The following is a 20728-nucleotide window of genomic DNA, read 5'->3' on the forward strand; positions in this document are numbered from 1 at the left end:
CCAAAGAACAAATTAGTATAAAATTAGTTATATAAAAAGAATTCTAATTCAAATTTTGACTTAGGAGTCAAAGAATTCTAGTAATGGGGAAGTTTCATTCCAAGTAAATTAACAGTGCAAAAAAGATAAGTAAATATATTGTGATTGTTAAGAATGAGTAGTATATCAAATCATTTGTGTGGAGTGGAATTAAAGAAATTCGATAGAAATTACATAATGTGAAAGTCAAAGGGATTGTTTGCTTACCCCAAGTGTTTGGCTAATACAATCTTAGAGTAGGACCCAAGAATAGGAGTTAGCTAAGATATATATAATAGAGCCTGATTATCAACCTACCAAAAAACCCAAAAGGGTGGTCCCCATCGTTTATAATACTAAGACAAAATGTATATGCCCTCTTGCTATGTCTATATATGTGTATTTATTTGTTCTGGTGCTTTAATTGTACCAATGTCCTTTAGTGCATTTCTTTTTCTTAATATGTTCAGTAACATTCAGTAAACTTTTTCTCTAAATTTTGTAGTTTTGCATTATTGATGAGACTCTTGAGAAAAATGACCAATATTTTGTCAGAACTAATAAAAATCTCATGGACAGGAAAGGAAAATCATTATGAGAACTGGTTGATTTTAGATGGCAGGAGGAAGTTTTCAAGATATTTTTTAAAATGATTTTAAAATACCAATGACAGTTCTTACTTCATGCTTATTTAGTTGGTTTGATGACACCTAAAATAATATAAAAAGTAATATAAAAAAGTTAAAATAAAATAATATAAAAATATAAAAACTACCCTTAATAATAACTGAAAATGTAAGTTTTTTTCCATGAAAAATGTATTATAGAAAAGTTAAAAAAAATTAAATAAAATGACATTACAAAACTATCATTCTACTTGAAAAAAAAAAAGTTCAATGGTAATAAAGATATGGCATAATTAGAAATTTTAACAAAAATATGGAAAAAAAAAAGCCATAAAAATGATAAAAAAGTATAAAAAGCCATAAAAAAATTATGCTGAAAAAAAAGCCATATTTTTTAAAACTTCAATAAAAAGTCCATATAAAATGTAATTTCCACTTTTTAAAACGTTCTAACTACGAGTGACACGTAAGAGAACAATACGACCAGCCACGTGGCACTCACTTTCCAAACCATGTAGAGTGATTCTTTTCCTTCGTTCTTCTAAACTTCTAAGCCTGAGCTGGCGCGTGTAATGCTTTTACTACTCCTAGACTGCCTCCATAGTCGTTTTCCTCTTCTTCTTCGAGCTCTTCTTCTAAACCCTAATTCGAAGGGTTTACTGATATATACTAATTTATCATTACTGTCATAAATGAAATTGGGGGATTCGTTACATTCGTAGACAATCGCAGGGCCAGTAGGAGAATGGGTCAGGCATTTCGTCGAGCATCTGGAAGATTGCGTGCAACTTCGAGCACTGATGCGACGGTGTCTTGGTCGACCCCCAAGAACGTCGTTGATAGGAAGCCTCCGACAGTTACAACCACCATCAAGGAAGAGATCCCCAAAGCCGGCGAGCTTGGGGCCGCCCCCGATTCTGGTGAAAATTTCTGTCTTTATATCTCTCTCTGGAAGTAAAACTTAGGTACTATGGCTCAAATTGAGTTTTGAATTTTAAGAAATGGGTAATGATTCTTAGATAGAAAAAACAAATGTGGTGTGATCCTTAAGCAAGACAAGGCTTTTTCAAGCATTATCAATAGAACATAGGTATGGTATCAAACGACACAAACAAGATGATATTATTATTGTCGTTTCATGATTGCATCGATTCCCACCAAGAGCTATAGGATACTCAACATAAAACACTTAGAAACAAACTGAGATTAAGAATAATATGAATTTGGCATTTCATTTTGGTTTAACCTTTTATCGTTTTTATTTAAGCTGGAAAATGCTCACATTTATTTTGCTCCCGTTGAAAATTTTTGTTTGGTGAGATCTTTGATGTTCACAATACTTATTTGGTTATGTTCAATGGTGCTGTTTCTCCTTGTTTTAGAAGATGCAACTTTGGGAAGAAATGCTGATAATGTACTTGAAGAACGAGACCCGAAATTCGATGCCATGCTTGGTCAGATGGTGGGTAGAATCAAAACTAAGCCTGGTGGAAAACTGGAAATGGGTGAGGTGAGTTTTCAAATAATCTCTCCTTATTTGGTAAACATCTTAATGGGTCATATTTAGGCTTTTTGGTGGCTTGGCGGGTTAGGCAACTGTTTTCTTAGTTTTCATACTTTCCTTAACCAACTAACTACCATTCTTGGCTTGCTTGCAAACTTGTACTCACTGAGACAGATTTTTGTCAAGTCCACAGCCAACAAACTTTTCTTGATTACATTAATATTTCCACTTAGTTATGACCTCTTTTGCTCAAAATTGTATTGTACGTGTTCCAACTATGAATTAGAAACATTGTTTTAGAATTCAAATGTTAGGAGATTCTGTATTTTTTTTTCTTCCAGTTTCGTGATTTTCGTATACAATTGAGATCTTAGAGTATTTCCAATGGAGGTGGTAAAATATCTAATTTTTTATAATATAGAGAAAAAATTGTTTAATAATCTTCCAATGGATGATGTAAAGTTATATTTTTTTTTACGTAAATGAATAGTATTTCTTTATATGTAGTGAAACACTATTCATCAAGCTATAAATATTTTAGAGTTTATACATTTTTAGACATTGTATTTTGCCTCATCACCTTTTTGGACCCTGTGTTTTGACAAATTATTTTTTGGATCCTATGTTTTGTAAAATAGTTCAAATAGGCCCTAACCCTGATTTTGATAAACAAAAAATTAAATATAACAACACAGTTCTTAGGCAGAATGACTGTATTTTTGTTCTGAGTTGTTAGTTTAATGAATTATTTGTGATTTTAGTTAAAAACCTTTGATCAAAATCGGGTTTAGGTCTATTTGAACTATTTTAGAAAACATAGAGTCCAAAAAGTAATTTGTCAAAACACAGCTTCCAAACAGGTAATGAGGCAAAATAATTGGTCTAAAAAAGTATAAACTCAATATTTTATTATTTTTTTATAAACTTTTGTATATATATGAATATGATATTATTATATTTTATTTCTTAAAATGAATAATTTTTTTTAAAAAAATATAATATTTAAATGATGTAGAAAAAAAATAGAGAAGCTAATGTATGGTATAATGTAAAAGTTTGAGGTAAATTATAAAAAAAATATGTTTTGGTGGTGTATTTTGTAATACACTTTCTCTATAATATTTAGCTAAAACTCACAAAAATATCTTAGCTCATTTATCCATATATTTATAATAGTTATACACAAATTTCAATTAATCCATATCTACATTTACATGTTCTTTATATAATATTTTAATATTATTATTTTTCTTTATAAGCTTTCACTTTCCTATTTAGTATATATATTTATTATTATTTTTTATTTTTCAATTATTTTATTTTACTTTAATTAATTAAATATGTTTAAAGATATAATATTTAAATGATGTAGAGAAATATATAGAGAAACTGGTCTAATGTAAAACTTAGAGTTCATGGTCTAATGTAAAACTTAGAGGTAAAATAAAAAAATGTGTGTTTTGGGGATGTATTTTAAAAGATGGAGTAGAGCATCCATTAGGAGTGCTCTTAGCTTGTTATAGTCATCTCTATCGGGTAGAGGGACAAACAAGAGATGTGAAAGAAGAAAGAAAAAAATTCTTTTGTATTATTTATATTGTACTTGAACGTTTTTAAATCTGACTTTTACTGTTAGTTTCTTTTTCATGATTAAAAGTTTGAGTAATAGAATAATTTTAGTTCATTTTCCAAAAGCGTTGTTTGTGTTGCTAAGTAACAGGCCATATGTATCAGGCATTTGTGGTGGAACAGTACAAGAGACCGCTGCCGAAACTGCGAAACACGAAACCAGATTACAGCTCGATTGAAGGTGCGCTGACTCCTTCTGGAACCCTAAATGTTGCTCAGCTTCGTCACATTGTTCTTCTGCATGAAGGTAAGACTGCTGATCACAACGGATCCATGAGCGTTCAACAAATTGCCGAAAAATTTCGTGTTGATGTTGCAGAGGTTCAAAAGATCCTGCAGTTCATATCACTGCCTCCAGAGGAGGAGAAGAAGAAAGATGGGAACAGATTTTGATTACTTGGTCGCTTCGTCTCACCCTTCTGCTCAACTAACAGATTTCATAATAAAGATGGCTTGTAAGGCTTTGAGAATTTTCTTTTCTTTACAAAATTTGTTTGATATCTTATTCATATTGAATATAGAGAAGTACTATAAAATGGGTATCTGCCATGTGTTTTGTTGAACATGTAGAAAAAATTTTGCTCCAAATTATATCAGTTATTCAAGTTATCAAGCCAACTTTTATTGTTCTCTTAATTTAGAAATCTGGTATTGTTGATCATTGACTTGTTAATTCAAGTTATCAAGCCAACTTTTATTGTTCTCTTAATTTAGAAATCTGGTATTGTTGATCATTGACTTGCTTTTTGTAAAATAATGTCTTAACATCTCTTAAATTTAAATATTTAAAATGACATAATTACATTCATAATTAGATAGCTAATAATTTATAGATTCTAATAAGATAAATATTGCCTTTTTCTGCATGAAGGGTGCAATTCAAACACATAATTTACAAAACTGAATTTAGTACAATATTAGTCAGAAGCATTGCAAATTTCAACTGTAAAAGAATAGAGACAAATACGGGAACGAAATAAAGCTGTGTTAACCAGCTTAAATATTTGATTATTAAATCCATTCACAGTTTTAAGATTTAGCTACAAAAATTTAATACGAACTCTACGTATTGACTTTCTTTACTTTTGCCATACCTACAAGTACAAATATAATGGCCTGTCGTAAGTTACTAAATCAAACAAAAAATAATTGTTTAGCCCTTCGATTGATTAAGAGGGCTTTCTAAGGTCTCCAAGGACAAAAGAATATGGTAATGAAAAATGGATGAAAAAGAAAACGAAAACGAAGTTAGATTTACGTCCAGATTGACTCCAACCAATCTGATGCAAATTCATAAGCCACAAATGTTACTGCACCAGCAGGTGCAGCTTTGACAGTTGATGGGATTATCCCCTTGTACAGACCAGCCCAACCTTCTGCCTTCAGGATTCTTTGCAAGGCATCAAACATGTTTCTGTAAGCAAGATGCTCTACTCGAGCCCCATATCGCGGGTGCCTTTGTAATCCCTCGATCTGCGTATAAAATCAAAGTTCAAAACAATGTACGATGAAGAACTGGCCCATTATAACAATGAATTAGTTTGTAAGTTACACCACCATCTAGCCTGCATCTGTGTGTCTTCCAAGTGTAAATCATAGAAATGTTTATTACAACACTGCCAATAAACTATCTTTGATCTCCTTCAAGATCCCTTCCCTAGAAGAAAGGCTTCTATTGCATAAGAAAGTATATTCCAAAGCCTTTGGTTATAAAGGTCTTAAAAAAACCACGACCTTGCAAATACTAGAGGATTAACGCAAATCACCTAGAAACCCAAAGAAGAATATTTATAAAACGATACAAAGTGCAAAATATCCACCTGGAATCTTTTCTTGACAACATCGAGTGGATGACAGACAAGTTTGGCACATGTCCCAGCTGCTAATCCACAGAGAAAGAGCTGAAAGCTTGTAATGCTATCATCTGTAACAATTGAGTTTATCTTGGATAATTGTTGCCGGTTCCAGGCCTACATTGAAAAGCAGTAAAGCATCAGGTCTAAAGTCAATGCCTACGTTAAATATGCAGAAACATTTCTATGACAGAAAATTCATTTCCTAGAAATTAATTTGCTGTCAGGTAGTCTATTTAAACCGTCCAAGCTAGTCAACTTTATTATCATAATCCACCGTGAATTCATTTTCATCTAATTTAATATTAACCTATCCATATCTTATGTCCATTCATACCTAGACTAGATACTTATCAAACAAGTTTCTGCAAAATGAAGAATCCCGTTACTCAGTTTCTAATTCTAAAAAATTTCAACTGTCAAGAGATGGTATGAAGAAACAAATGAAATCTACAGAAAACAGTGGCATAACCACAGTACTGGTCTAGAACTCACCGCTGTCCACCGCTTAAATGTGTCGTAGGTGCCAAATTGCAAACCAGCATAAGGAACAATCTCAACCAGTGTTGGTGACAATCCAGCATACAAACCTCGGATGCCACGGGCATTAACTATATCCAGAAATGCAGATCTCATGGTGGGATACACCTGAATTTGGTCCATATTTGTCAAAAACTTTTGCATTTACTGGTAAGAAAAGTGAAAGCAAGTCTTCAGATTCATACCTTAGGTTCTCCTTGAGAAGCTAATATTGTCCGTAAAAGATCGAAAGGATATGACCCAACAGTAGCTGCACACCCTGCTAACGCTCCACTGACATAAGAAAGGTATGGACTCAAATTAATGTGATCCTCTGCAACAGAAATAATTGACAATAAGCATGAATGAGAGAAAACATTGGAATGTCTCTAGAATTGAACTGATATGGAGGAAAAAGAATCAGAACGTCAAACAAATTTTTTTTCACCACCTTCCTCTAAATTAAATTGCTAGATGATGTACTGATACTTCGAACATTGCAGTACTGCTATTAATAGTAATATTTTCATAGAATTCCAATTAGTAGAAGCTAGTCAGTACTCAAAATACCTGCTTTAGAAGAACCAGACGCAAATGTCTTCAATTTGTGCAACACAGTAAATTGTATAGCAGTATATGGCATAACCATAAGCAAGGCTGGAACATTTCCACGCCAGAAACCCTGTAAAGAAAGACAAATTACTTTGAATAAATAGAACAAAGGTCAATGCAGTAGTTGAAAACATCAAGAAAAAAGTTTAAGAGAGCAACGATAACAATAAAACATACATAGGAAACACACAAGCATGATCAAAGTCAGAAAGGAAAATCAAGAACAAAACAACAGTCAATGTCATACTGTAAGTTAAGTATGTACCCGTAATCCTTCTTCTCTGAAAATGTCCTTCGTTGCTTGTAACATTCCAGTATATTTTGATGGTCCAGACAAGTTTCTGCGGACTAAAGCCCAGGAGGTTGTGGGTTCCAGTTGAACCTATGAGCATAAGGGAACCAAAAGTTCTCTTCAGTAAACCACAAAATTCTATGTATAAGGGAACACATCAATGATCAATCAAAACTTCCACTCCCTAGTCTTTCAAACTCTCTCTCTTCGAAATAACCTCGCCTAAAGTCCACACAGGATTTGTTTTAACCTAAATTGACAACATCCCCTTTGTACCTTTGAATCAACGAACCCAATGAAACAAAATGCACTAAATTTTCATACTCAAAATTATAATCATTGATGCATAAACCAATACAAAATTCCATAACAAGAAAGTTCAGCTCTCTGCCTAAATAAAATTTCGGATTACACAAAATAAATTGAGATAACAGAATGAACAAAACTTTTGAACCTGGAATCTGATTTTAATAACATCAAGCGGAGAGGTAACAGTCCGCGAAATGCCTCCGGCAATCGCCCCAGCCGTGGCGTCTATCATCGCACGCTTAAGCTGCCCCGGATCCTCCATTGCAAAAGACGCCCTCCCTTACGCAAAGCTATAAACTAAACAATCCATAACAAGGAATAACAGCGATTCAGAAAACAAGTACCTCAAATCAAAATCCATAACCAAACTACAATCTCCAGCAAATCAAAATAATGCACCATCGAAATAGGATTTCGCAATTAATTCGTCAAACTATTTGGGAAGATGAATAGGTAAAGTTCGCATATCAAACAAATACAATATTATTTACAACAATATATATACACACAAATAGACAAAGACCTGAAGAGAGCAAGTGAAGAATATAAGAATGAACCGCCATGGAAATAGCTTTGAGGAGCTTTCTGCCGCCCTAACAGCGTTGGTTGGTGACCTTCCTTTATCTTTCTTTTTCAGAATTTAAGAGAATATATATATATATATGTATATGTGTGTGTGTGTAAGCGTGGGTGGGAGGACCGAGAAACAGGTCGTATAGATTCTAATACTATTTTGGTCTTTGAATTTTCAGAGAGAAAAAAGTTGGTAAGAGATGGAGTTCTTCTGTTAGGTCAATATTTTCCAGTTCAATAATTCCAAACCCAGAAAAAGAAATTAAAAAAAAAAAACGAAATTATTAAATAAAAAATTGAGGGAGCTATAAGAACCAAACCTTTATTCTTCAAAAATATAATTTCAAAGGCTCAAAATCCTCCTGTGGAATTTATAAACTTAAATATATTATAATGTCTTCTTTTATTAATGAGAATGCATTTAATTTTGGGCAGCCAAAAATATGCACTAGATATTTCTTGGTGTGTAATGTATTTGGTTACTAAAAAAGAAATGAAAATTTACATAACACACTTAATTTTGCTAAAAACATTACATATTTTTGTGAACAATAAAGTTTTTTTTTTTTTTTTTTTCAGTTTTATGATTTTAAGAATTTTTTTACAATTTTACATGTTTTTCGTCTTTTGTGTTGTTTTTTAGTTGTTTAGGTTTATGCATAGTTGTTTACTAGTTTTCATGTTATTTTTTAATGGGAATTTACTCATTTGGTACCTTATGTTTTTGCAAAGTATCATTTTGGTACCCTCTGTTTTCAATAATGCTCATATAATACCTTGTATTTTAAAATTATACATATTTGATACCTTAGACTCAGATTTGATAGATAAAATTTTGTCAATATGATCAAACTGTCATCAGTTATATGTAATTAATAATTGATAGCAGTTTGATTAAATTGGTAAAATTTTATTAATTAAATTTGAGTTTAGGGTACCAAATATGTACAATTTTAAAATACAGGGTACCATATGAGCATTATTGAAAACAGAGGGTACCAAAATGATACTTTGTAAAAACACAGGGTACCAAATGGTTATCTACCCTTTTTTAATTGTTTAAGCTTATGTATAGTTGTTCTCTTATTGTACTGATGTGTAATTGGTTTTTAGTTGTTTTCAGATATATTTTGATTTTTTTAAAAAAGTGTTAGTATGCAATAAGTTGACTCCTAGTTGTTATTTTTTAACATGTTAGTATGCATTGTGTTAATGTCTAGTTATTGTCTAATTGTTATTTTTTCAGTTGTTTTTTTTGTAAATAATTTTTTTTGAAAATCATATTTTTTAAAACTTAAGACATTAATTTTTAAGAAAACAAAATCAGGGTTCATAAAAAATTAAAAACAAAATAACAAAAAAATTCAAAAAAAGGATATATGTGAATTTTTTTGTTGAAGAAATTAGATTAGGTGCTCACTTTTAGATAAACATTTTAATTTTTACCCATTTATTAATCATCTTACTTTTATACAAGATTTATAATGAATGTTCCCATTATACTATTTCTCTACACAAGGTATCCATGCTATAAAAAAAATTGTATACACATGCCCATTAGGATATGGGATAAGAAGCCACATAACCATCATATCCAACTCTTTTTACTATTTGTTAATAGCTTTAAATAATATTTAATAACAAAGAAATACAACAAATACATAGTTAAATTAACAGCTAAAAATCTATACATTTTATTTTGTTAAGCTTAATAGTATAACTTTTAAGTCTTATAGTTTAAATTTTAAAGAATCGTGATTTAAATTTTGAGTCTTGTGGTTTAAATTTTAAAAAGTTATGGTTTAAATTTTAAGTCTTGTAGTTTAAATTTTAAAGACTAGTGATTTAAATTTTAAGGAGTCATGGTTTAGATTTTAAAGGATCATGGTTTATATTTTATATGGTTGCGGTTTAGATTTTAATCCCGTGGTTTAACTTTTAAGCCATGTGGTTTAAATTTCAAGCATTGTGGTTTAAATTTTAAAGAGTCGTGATTTAAATTTTAAGTCTTGTGGTTTAAATTTTAAAAAGTTGTTGTTTAAATTTTAAGCCTTATAGTTTAAATTTTAAAGACTAGGGGTTTAAACTTTAAGGGTCCGTAGTTTAGATTGTAAATGATCATGGTTTATATTTTATATGGTTGCGATTTAGATTTTAATCGCGTGGTTTAACTTTCAAGCCTTGTGGTTTAAATTTTAAAGAGATTTTGTTTAAATTTTAAGTCTTGTGGTTTAAATTTTAAAGAGTCGTGGTTTAAATTTTAAGTCTTGTGGTTTAAATTTTAAGTCTTGTGGTTTAAAATTTAAAGACTAGTGATTTAAATTTTAAAGAGTCGTGGTTTAAATTTTTAAGGATCATGGTTTATATTTTATACGATCGTGGTTTAGATTTTAAGCACTGTGGTTTAAATTTTAAGCCTTGTGTTTTAAAATTTTAAGCCTTGTGGTTTAAATTTTAAGCTTTGTGGCTTAAATTTTAAGTATTGTGGTTTAAAATATAAAGAGTCGTGGTATAAATTTTAAAGACTAGTGGTTTAAATTTTAAAGAGTCGTAATTTAGATTTTAAATGATTATGGTTTATATTTCATATGATCGTGGTTTAGATTTTAAGCCTAGTAGTATAACTTTTAAGCTTTGTAGTTTAAATTTGAAGTCTAGTGGTATAAATTTTAAAGAGTCTTGGTTTAAAATTTAAAGACTAGTGGTTTAAAATTTAAAGAGTCGTGATTTATATTTTACATGATCATGGTTTATAGTTTATATGGCCGTGGTTTAGTTTTTAAGCCAAGTAGTTTAACTTTTAAGCATCGTGGTTTATATTTTAAAGAGTTGTGGTTTAAATTTTAAAGAGTTATTATTTAAATTTTAAGTCTTGTGGTTTAAATTTTAAAGAGACGTTGTTTAAATTTCAAGTCTTGTGGTGGTTAAAATTTTAAAGAATCGTGACTTAGATTCTAAAAGATTATGATTTATATTTTATATGGTTTTGGTTTAGATTTTAAGTCTAGTGGTTTAACTTTAAGCCTTATGGTTTAAATTTTTACATGTCACAGTTTAAATTTTAAGGCTTGTGGTTTAAATTTTAAAGAGTGATGGTTTAAATTTTAAGCTTCGTGATTTACATTTCGAAGAGTTGTGGTTTAGATTTTAAGCCTTGAGGTTAAACTTTTAAAGGGTCGTGGTTTAGATTTTATATCTTGAAGTTTATATTTTAAATGATTGTTGTTTACATTTTAAGATTTATGATTTACATTTTAAGCCTTGATTTTTACATTTTTAAAGAATAATTTTTCATAGATGGAATACATTCCTACAAATATAGTTGTCACACATATATATGACACACTACAATTAGAATGCATTTCCAATTTAACTATAATATGACACATATAATACATATTACAACAACACTTAGAACCATGTGCTCAAATAAGGGTAATTTAGGAAATCTCATGATTATAGTAAATATATTTAGTGTTTAATTTTAATTAACTATTCTTAAAAGTGGGTAGTTCTCAACATTTTCATAGTTTTTGTAATATTGTTGTCACCGATGTAAGGATAAAATATACATTTTTTTAAAAATATATAAAAAAGATATGACTACTGGTTTTTCTTTTATAAATTAGTTATTATTAAAATATAAAAAAAATATCGAAGTGGGAAAAGGATTGTTTAGGGAAAATAATAGAGTGATACTAAAAGGTAGGGATGGGCAACATCCAATCCAATCCAATTACATTGAATCAATCCAATCTAATCCAATTACAAAATATTGGATATTTAATTACAATTGGATTAGATTTGAATAATGGGGATTTTTCATAAATATGGCTTTTTAGCTATTGATGTGCAAAAATATGAGAATTAAACTTTCCTTAGTTTGTATGGAAAAATTTAATTAAAAAAAACTCAGGTTATGGGAAAAGTTATCCCATATTGGAACTAAAAAATAAACAAAAAATCATTTGCAAAAGGAGGGTACTATGGTAATTAACAGAAAAAACTCCTTTACTGAAACTTCATTCAATCAAAATTTGTGTCCAACAAATCGATTCTCCAGCCACACTATCCAAACTTCGGCTACCACTTCCACCTCTAGCGACGTTCGTCAAGATCCGATCAAGAAGAACAAATAAATAAAAAAAAAAAATTCTAGCATCAACCGGAAACCCCTAGCCAACTCGGATCGGAACACCTCCAGCAATATCCGATTGGTTATGCTGCACTCTTCAGCATCTCCGGCGACATGCACCTCTGTGGACTTGTTTCTCCGATGTCCAAAGCATCCAAGAAACAAAGGTTTGTAAAATCTTGCTCTGTCGATACCTATTTTACTCTAATTTTCTTCAACTTCAAATCTATTAAATTCCTAATTCTTCTACATATTCTGGAACCATTAATTTCATAATTATTTTATAGCTATTTTATTGATTATAATGATAATGATGAAGTTCATGATGTCAATTTTCAAAAAAACAAACCAATTTATTAACTTGAAATTTGAAAAAAAATATTTAAACCTACTAATATGCTTACATTCATAGACCGAAAATAGACAAAAAACAAGAATTATGAAAATTTTAGATTCTAATTTGTCTTTTCAATAAAAAATCATTTGATATTGGTGTGAATTCTAAATGCCAAAATATAATGCCCTGAATTCCCTAATGTGGTTTAATGGCTGGATTAGTAGGCCGGGAGGGCCATAATTGTTTTATTATGCCATTAAATGATTATATGCATGTTTATGTGAATTATATTATAATATGATGTTAAATGCATGCATGTGGGTCCACATTTCATTACAGGGGTGTTTTGGTAATTTGGCCCGTTGAGGGCATAATTGTATATTTGTATGCATGTTGGTGATCTATTGTTGAGGCCACATTATAATGTGGATTTGTTCGAGCCATTCGGCATGAGACGATCTTTGAGTGAAAATTAGCGGTTTAGTCATAACGGGATTAAGTTCGGGGCGAGTCTCGAGGTAATTTGGAGATTTGAGTGTTGCCAGGAATTAAAGGTGTTACACCCAGATTTCGAGCCATGAGAATTGTGACCTCGAATGATGGGTTCATAATAAATGAACTCGTAAAGTTTGGAATCTGTCCGAGATTTAAGCATCGAGCCTGCGAAGCAGAGACTACTTCAGAGATGATAGCCTCGAAATCCTCACAAGCTCGAAAGATAGACCCCGAGGTGCACCTGTTCTCGGGATGGCCTCAGATCAGGACATCGAGTCTGACGCGCGTATGAGCTCGAAGTCATACAGCCTCGGGAAGATGCTATAGCTCGAAACTTAATAAGAAACCTGGGTGAATGGGGCCTTGGTGATATAGGATAACAACTCTGAATATCCTAGTGAATCACCAATAACAAGACGCGGTCTACATTTATTACTATAAATCCCTTACAATCAAGGGATATTATTTGTTCAGTTATACGCTCCTTGATCTTCAGGGGACGTTTCCTTGTATATCGGATTGCAGGCATTTAATGCCATTTAATTTATTTGCATATACAGAATAACTTCCTAAAATATGTGGGATAGTATTCTGAAATCTTCTCTATAAATAGAGAGGTCTATAAATAGAGAGGTCATGCACCATTGTAAGGGACCGATTTTTTGGGATCTTGAGAGAAAACTCTGGAAAATTCATCCTTGAAGAATTTTCAGAGGTCATCTTAAGTTTAATAACAAAGACTCGTGGACTAGGCAGATTTAACTGCTGAACCACGTAAAAATCTCGTTTGTATTATCGTATTTTTTATTGGCCATTACTGATTATTGTTTTCATGCTTTTCTTTCACTGTTGACGAAAAACGGCGTCAACAAAAGGGTAACGGGATATGAATTTTTGGTAATTGAGAATATCGAGAGTAATGGGAATTGGAGAGTGTTAATTATGATTAACGAAATAGGCGGGAAATGACAGTTTTGTCCTTGAGAGCCTTTAGAAACTTTTATTTGACCTAGGGGTATTTTAGTCTTTTCACCCCTAGGATTGGTTTAAGCCATTGAAGGCTGTAGAAACCTGAAGAAAATAGAGCATAGAAAACTTCCTCCCGTACCTATTTTCTTCTCTTTTTCTCTTTGTATTTTTGAGCTTAATTTAAGGATTCAAACTTGGGAAGTAAGTCTTGAGGGCTTGGGATTGTGTTCCTCCATTGAAGAGCATCATAATCTGAGTTTGAGGTAAGATTCTAGCCAATAAATCTCTGGTTTGCTCTGTTTTTGTCTTGGTTTTCAGTTGGGATTTCTAGGTAGGTTGAATGGATTTGATTGGAGTTTTTGGCTAGGGTTCTTGGGGTGTCATGCCTAGGACATATGGGGGTGGTTTTTGGGTTCATTTGGCACTTAATTTGATGTTTGGAAGCATTAGAATCAAGTTGGAAATGGAGGATTCGAAGGGGAGAAGTTCAGGGGCACTTCTGGCTGGGTGTAGCGCCATAGCGCCCACAAGGGGGCACTACAGCGCTACTCAAGGGTGCTTGGGCGGTTTTGGTTCTGGAAATGGCACTGGGGCGCTAGTGGGGTAGCGTTGGGGCGCTACCCTGTTCCATCAGATTTCCGTTTTGGGCATTTTTAAGGGTTTTAGGCTCAAGGCTTCAATCCTTAAGGCCCAGGATCGAATCTACTCACTGTGTGGGTCCATTTCGGGGTCCCGAGAGTGGGGTTTGGGTCAAGATCCTATTATTGTTGATTTTCATTAACGGAGGTTATAATTGGTTATGATTAGGTAACTGCTAAGGAATCAAAAGGTCGATCGTTCTCAAGGGTCGTTCTTGTACTAATTCTCGCTCGAACCAGAGGTAAGAAAATTGCACCCTATATGTGACATGCATGGTTATTAATGAGGCATGTTGGTTATTAAATGTGGATGTTGATTGCATATTAAATGCTTGGCAAATCTTATTACTTGTGCATGGCACTGACTAGTCAGGATCGGCACTGGCAGCATTAATACCCCATATGAGTCATTCAGTAACAACAAAGTAACCAGTTATCTTGAAAAACAGTCAATTTTTTAAATTAAGTGTTCCAGTAAGGTATGTAATCGCAGACTAAGGTAACCAGTTACCTTCCCCAGTTACAACCAACTAACTCCTTAAAAATTTGCCAAATTTTGCAAGTGTTGACACCGTTTTTCGTCAACTTAGAAATGAAGAGCAGTTAAACAAAATACCAAAAGAGAAAAACAATAAAAAACATTATTTTTACGTGGTTCAGTAGTTAAAATCTGCCTAGTCTACGAGTCGATGTTATTCAACTAGGGAATTCTCTCAAAGCTTCTTGGAAGCAATTTAACAGAGTATTCTCCAATACAAATTTCTCAGTCCTCTACAAATGAATAGCTCCAATCTATTTATATATTGGTTTACATAATATCTCCCCTCACATTTCGGGGAGTCATTATTCAAATCATAAATTAAATATAATTAAATGCATATAATTATATAATATGCGTATAAATCCCATGATATTCAGGATTTTACAATTTACAACCAATCCCATATATATAGGGATTTTCAAACAGTAACTATGTTCACACTTGGCTATTGACCTCGAATAATCGGTTGCCTCCAAGATTGGCCAACCATCATGAGCTTGCTACCTCGGTTTACCTTTGTCTTTAACGAGAGACTTTGTCGAGATCATCCCTTCCCGAGTTTACAACGCCTGAGCTCGAACCATCTTGTCTGATGGCAAAAATTGAACCACGAGATTTATACAAGTATTGAATCCTTGTCATTGTAGCTCGAGCTCAACTTGTAACCTCGAGACTCATTCGAGACCACGTAGCTCCGAGCTCATCAATTTCGACGTCGTCATTTTAATACTCAGTGAGACCGTCCTTGACTTTCCCATTAATGTTGTTACGTGACGAATATGCTTATTTCTAGTTTACACCTTACGAGCCTAACTTTCGAGATCCAAACTTCCATTCTCGAAATTTGGGTGTAACATTTTGCCCCCTCAAAAGTATCAATTCGAATCCTATGAGAAGGAAACTTTTGAACTGCTACCTTCGAAAACCGTGCCACCTACCACACTCGAGTGTGGACACGCGTCAACCACGGATTGCGCAGTCAGGGTACTTGAGTACTCTTTTCACCTGCCTACGTCTTTTCATATCTCCTTTTTGCCGCCAATATCACATTCTTTCCCCCTCCGTTAGTTCACACTCAAAATCAAACCAAAGGCCCAAATTTACTCGACCCTTGACATCCCACGGGGTCATATATATAAGCTCTCCATTCTCCTTCATCATCTTCATTATAATTTTTACTCTTCAGAAAACACGAACCAGAGAAAAGAGAAAAACTCTGTTCTTGTGCATGTTTTCTAAACCACGGAAATAAAGCAACTCTAAATCCTTCGGCTCAATGGAATCATTCCTACTTCCCATCTTTTAGTCGACGATCTTCTCGTTCCCACAAACCAATTTGTGTAAGTGGTCTAATCCCCATTCGCTTGTTTTCCTTTTATATATGTGTTTTTTTTTACGTGCTTCTTCTGCACTGTGAGTATATTTACTATTTTTATAAGGATATTTGATCGATATTAGGCAAACCCATGATCTGAAGTATTGTAATGCAATCAAAATCATGGTTTTAGACCCGAATTCCTTGGTGTAAAAATGCAAAAATGGGGTTTTTCCTGATCAGGGAGAGTTCCGTGTAGCCTAAGTAAAAGAGGTTTTTGACTTAGGGTTTTAAATGTACAAATCCCAAAAATATTACCTTTTTGGGTAATCGTAAGCTTTATCCCTGATAATCCGGGATCCTTAAAACTAATATTCACTTCCCCACTCTCTCATGTGAGTACACGCTCGAAGCCCGAACTTTTCAATGGTTCGGGGCTCACCTTCGAACTCACCCTACCCTTTCGAGACTTCAGTCTCGATTGAGGTATATTCATGATCTGGGACTTTCGAGCTCAAATCACCAAAACTATCTTTTCTGTGATTTTCTTCATGCCTGGCCCTCACCCTTTTCTTTCTTGCTAGATGTCGCAAAATTCTAAGAATCGGTGGGGGTAAGAGCTCACAATCCTCTACTCTCCGTTAACTCCCAGTCCAGAATCACCCTTCACTCGGAACCAGAGCTTGATACGTGAACACCGAGAAAGGTGCGAACAAGAAGACATCTGAGATCGCTTCCGACGCTAGATTGACGAGGTCGAGGAGAAAAAGAGGAAAATACTCTGGGTCACAATCTACCCAGACTCGGACCCCGAGATCAGACCCGTCCCTCTCGATCCAAATCTCAGAGTCACCGTCGCTTTCAAGCATGGTGTCCTTTCGTTCTCGCTGATGGGTGATCCTTCAAACCGCCCTTCCACCTCACAAGTTGCTTCAATTTCTACCTCAAGGGAGGAATTCTTCGAGGCCGAGCATTACTGGAGCTCAGTTACAACCACAAGCCAGATATCTGATCTGCTATCCTATCATGGCTTGAAGCTTTCAGGCACTCTAATGTGTCGGCCTGCGACCTCGAGTGAGCGGAGCTGCTTCGCCCCGAGAGATGGCAATCCCAACAATAAAGTCAAGCTCCCTGCTTGGATTCACGAGCATATGAAGGCAGGAGCTCTTCTCCCCCTGAAATCCTACTTCAAGGATTTTCTGGACTTCGTTGGACTCGCTCCCTTCCAACTCCAAATCAACTCCTATAGGGTTCTCTCTGCTCTTAAATCATTATATCACGAGTTGAGGTGGGAAGGACCCTCACCTCAAGAGATTTTATATCTCTTTTGCCTCAAGGGCAACCCCTCTCAAGCTCGGGAAGGAGATGGTTTCTACTACCTCTCGAGCTATCCAAAGGAGAAGAAGCTTTTCAAGGAAATGCCAAACCATCCTCCGAACTTCAAGCTCGCGTTCTTTTGGACGGATGGCCTCGCTCCTTCCAATTTTTACTCCTTCCAACGCATTCGTAAGTTCCCTCAAAATTATCTCTTTTTTCTGTTTACTAAATCGCAAGGCTCGGAATACTGACGTTAAATTATTTCTACAGCCAACTACCACTGTCCCACCCCCACTGACTCGATGGTGGAGCATAAGGTAGCCCTGCTCCAACTGCCTTATGCACGACGATCTCTATCGTATCTTCTCCATGAAGATCGGCTTCGAGCTTGGGGCCTCTTGGAGGAAGGCCAATCGACCGACAACTCGGCCTACCGCAAATACTATAGGTGGGACCATGTGCCACTTCCCACTGACAAGCTCCCTCCCAGGAGGAGGTCTTAGAGCTCGCGGGCTCGTCCCTCTGCAGTCCGCGACATGACCGGCCAGCCTCAAGAAATGAAGCACAAGACGAAGCCTCGCCGAGCTCGGGTAGTGGAGGTAAAATAGTGCTTAACTCCAAAATGTGTTCCCCTTCTTTACTTAAGCACAAACCTGGCACCTTAATCCTCTTCCCGGATCCTAGGGATAAATTTTACGTTTGGTCTTGGGTAGATCATAGGGTGCATAGGTTCAATAGTTGGTTAGGCCAATTCCAAACCATGTATAGTCTGAACGAAGTTTGGGACGGGGTCGCCGTTCAATACGAGACCAACGTATATAGGGACCTTTTGATGCTAACCCTTACTTATAGAGAAGGGACTCCCCCAGCATCCTCGGAAGATAGGGGGATTTCTTGGTCGCCGAGCTCAAGCTCAATAGAGAGTACCAGTCAGGTTTATTTTCTCCTTATTTTTGCTTCTTTTAGTAGCTTAGGCTCGATTACCAAAATTGTGACTTGTGTTTCATAGACGACATGGACTCTGACCTGGACAATGTGCTCAACCATCCTACGGGAGCCAAGGGAAGCAAGCGCCCAAGGGCATTTCAAAGAGCAGGACATCCCTCTAAAACCTTGAAGAAAACTGAGGTGACTCCTCCAGCCTCAGACATTCAAGGCCCGAGCCATGCTGCCGACCCTACAACCGAGGTCAGGGTCATCGTTGAAGTTGAGCCGGTGGCGCCCGCAGGCCCCTTGCCTTCTTCGGTCCGAGCTTCCCAACAATCTACTCTGGCCTCAAAGAAACAAGTCCCCACCCAGGAACATCTTCCGTCGATCTCGACCTACATCCCCGAATATGTGATCGATCAAGTCGCGGGATCGCATGGAGTCAGTTTGGGCTCAAAAGTCTTATCCCGAGTCGACCAAAGTCTTAGCAACCTCGGTGCTCCCTAATGGTAGTTTCTCACCTCCTGCTGCAACACGAACACCATCTTCGACAAGGGAAGCGAGCTTTTTGCCTCGGTAAGTCATTTTACTATGCAATGTTGCTTATATAGACTTGCCATGTATATTTATTAACTCATATTTGTTTTTGTATACATGATTTCTCTTCGTTCGTTCAGCATAATTTCAAGTTGAACAACAAAGTTTCTGCGAGCCGAGCCTATGCTCAAGAGTCCAAGAACCTCCAGTTAAAGCTCACTGATGAGCTCAAAGTTGCGACACTGAAGGTGTCCAAACTCAAATCGAGGCTGGAGGCTGCCTTGGAATTTGCCCAGAAGGTGTTCGACCTCGAGTCAACAATGGCGGTGACTTTGAAAGAAGTCGAGGCCAAGAACTCCGAGATCAAGGAGAAGGACTCCAAAATCAAGGAACTTCAAGAAGTCAACGCCAAACTGGAGGAGGACAAGAAGGCAACCTTCGAGATAATCGAAGGTGAGAAGGCCCACCTTCTCGAGGAGTTCAAGAAGAAGAAAGATCATGCTGTTGACATGGCGATGTATCGCATCTGGGTCAACAATCCCAAGCTTGACACTAGTTTCTTGGACACCCTCGAGGCCGAGTTTATTGAGAGATGGCAGACTCACCTCGATGAAGAAGATGCCAGGGCTGAGGTTGAAGAGACGGCGGGAGTGTCCGGAGCTGCCGAGGGGAAGGTGCCTGCTCTGTGAGGGCGAAGTCATGGGCTGCGTCCCATTATTTTTGTAATATTTTATTAATTTCATATGTGCCCTTAGGGCAAATAAAATTTACAGCTCGATCTAGAGCTATTTTTTACTAAGTATTAACATTTAACCTTTATGCAAATAGTTTCTGGCTCGAAAATCTTTTTATGCATTTGATTTTTTTGTTTTAGCTTCTTGTCTTAATATATGCTTTACATTTCGAGGTCAAAATATTTTGGGCATGTTATATTAAAGACTTGTTTTTATATTTGTTTATCCGTACAAATACAACTATTGAATTTATGCTCGAATTTCAAGGCATTCATGCACAGTTTATCTGAAATATCCATATTCGACTTCGTTAATATCAAGGTTGAACCTTACTTTCACCATGTACTCGAAAGTACTTAATTGGCATGTAATTTTAGTAGTTTAGTTATATCTTGATTTTCTAGTCACTTTTTCTCATCCTCGAGTAGTTCCTCGAGGTTGTGAGGTCGAAACTAATTTTTGCAAAATTTTCCAGCCTCGGTATTGACTTAATTTGTAGTTGGTTTATTTTTTGTTCCAACTCTCTTACTTGCCGATTAGTTTTAGCTGGTTTGTTCCAAACTAATTTAGCTCGTGTTTGGTTTGTGATCCATACACTTAAGAATTTTTACAATCTGGTTAAGTCCAATAACTTTAGCTTGCGTGTTTGGTTTGTAATCCATACACTTTTAGCTTGCTTTTTTACAATCTAGTTAAGTCTAGATAGCTTTAGCTCGCACATTTGGTTATTACTCCATACACTTTTATGTCGAGTTAATGATCTAGACATTTTTATTCTATGTTATTTATTTTTTCACTTATGGTATGATTGTATACCACTGATGCCCCCTTAATATCCTATGAGTGTG

The 20728-nt window shown here is 35.0% G+C and overlaps 2 protein-coding genes across 4 annotated transcripts; one reads left to right on the forward strand and one right to left on the reverse strand.

Annotated features, from left to right (window-relative positions):
• The first annotated feature begins 1193 nt into the window (after nucleotides 1–1193).
• On the forward strand, nucleotides 1194–4395 carry LOC133819389 (uncharacterized). Of its 3 annotated transcripts, XM_062252634.1 has the most exons (4): nucleotides 1197–1564; nucleotides 2027–2154; nucleotides 3883–4024; nucleotides 4097–4395. In XM_062252634.1, the coding sequence occupies exons 1-4, from the start codon at nucleotides 1390–1392 to the stop codon at nucleotides 4168–4170; spliced, it is 519 nt and encodes a 172-aa protein (XP_062108618.1). In that variant the 5' UTR covers nucleotides 1197–1389; the 3' UTR covers nucleotides 4171–4395. The 3 variants fall into 3 exon arrangements, with proteins under 3 accessions (XP_062108617.1, XP_062108618.1, XP_062108616.1); XM_062252633.1 differs by having other exon boundaries at nucleotides 1194–1564; nucleotides 2030–2154; nucleotides 3883–4395; XM_062252632.1 differs by having other exon boundaries at nucleotides 1198–1564; nucleotides 3883–4395.
• A 350-nt stretch (nucleotides 4396–4745) lies between these two features.
• LOC133819390 (mitochondrial thiamine diphosphate carrier 2-like) lies at nucleotides 4746–8208 on the reverse strand. The gene is made up of 8 exons (XM_062252635.1): nucleotides 7886–8208; nucleotides 7508–7659; nucleotides 7027–7143; nucleotides 6720–6831; nucleotides 6356–6483; nucleotides 6126–6278; nucleotides 5598–5747; nucleotides 4746–5250 (listed from the first exon to the last, which is right to left on the reverse strand). Exons 2-8 carry the CDS (start codon nucleotides 7622–7624, stop codon nucleotides 5032–5034), a joined length of 996 nt encoding a protein of 331 aa, XP_062108619.1. The 5' UTR covers nucleotides 7625–7659; nucleotides 7886–8208; the 3' UTR covers nucleotides 4746–5031.
• Nucleotides 8209–20728: the final 12520 nt, after the last annotated feature.

Source organism: Humulus lupulus, chromosome 2 (assembly GCF_963169125.1).
Source record: "Humulus lupulus chromosome 2, drHumLupu1.1, whole genome shotgun sequence".
In the NCBI taxonomy this organism is placed as follows: domain Eukaryota; kingdom Viridiplantae; phylum Streptophyta; class Magnoliopsida; order Rosales; family Cannabaceae; genus Humulus; species Humulus lupulus.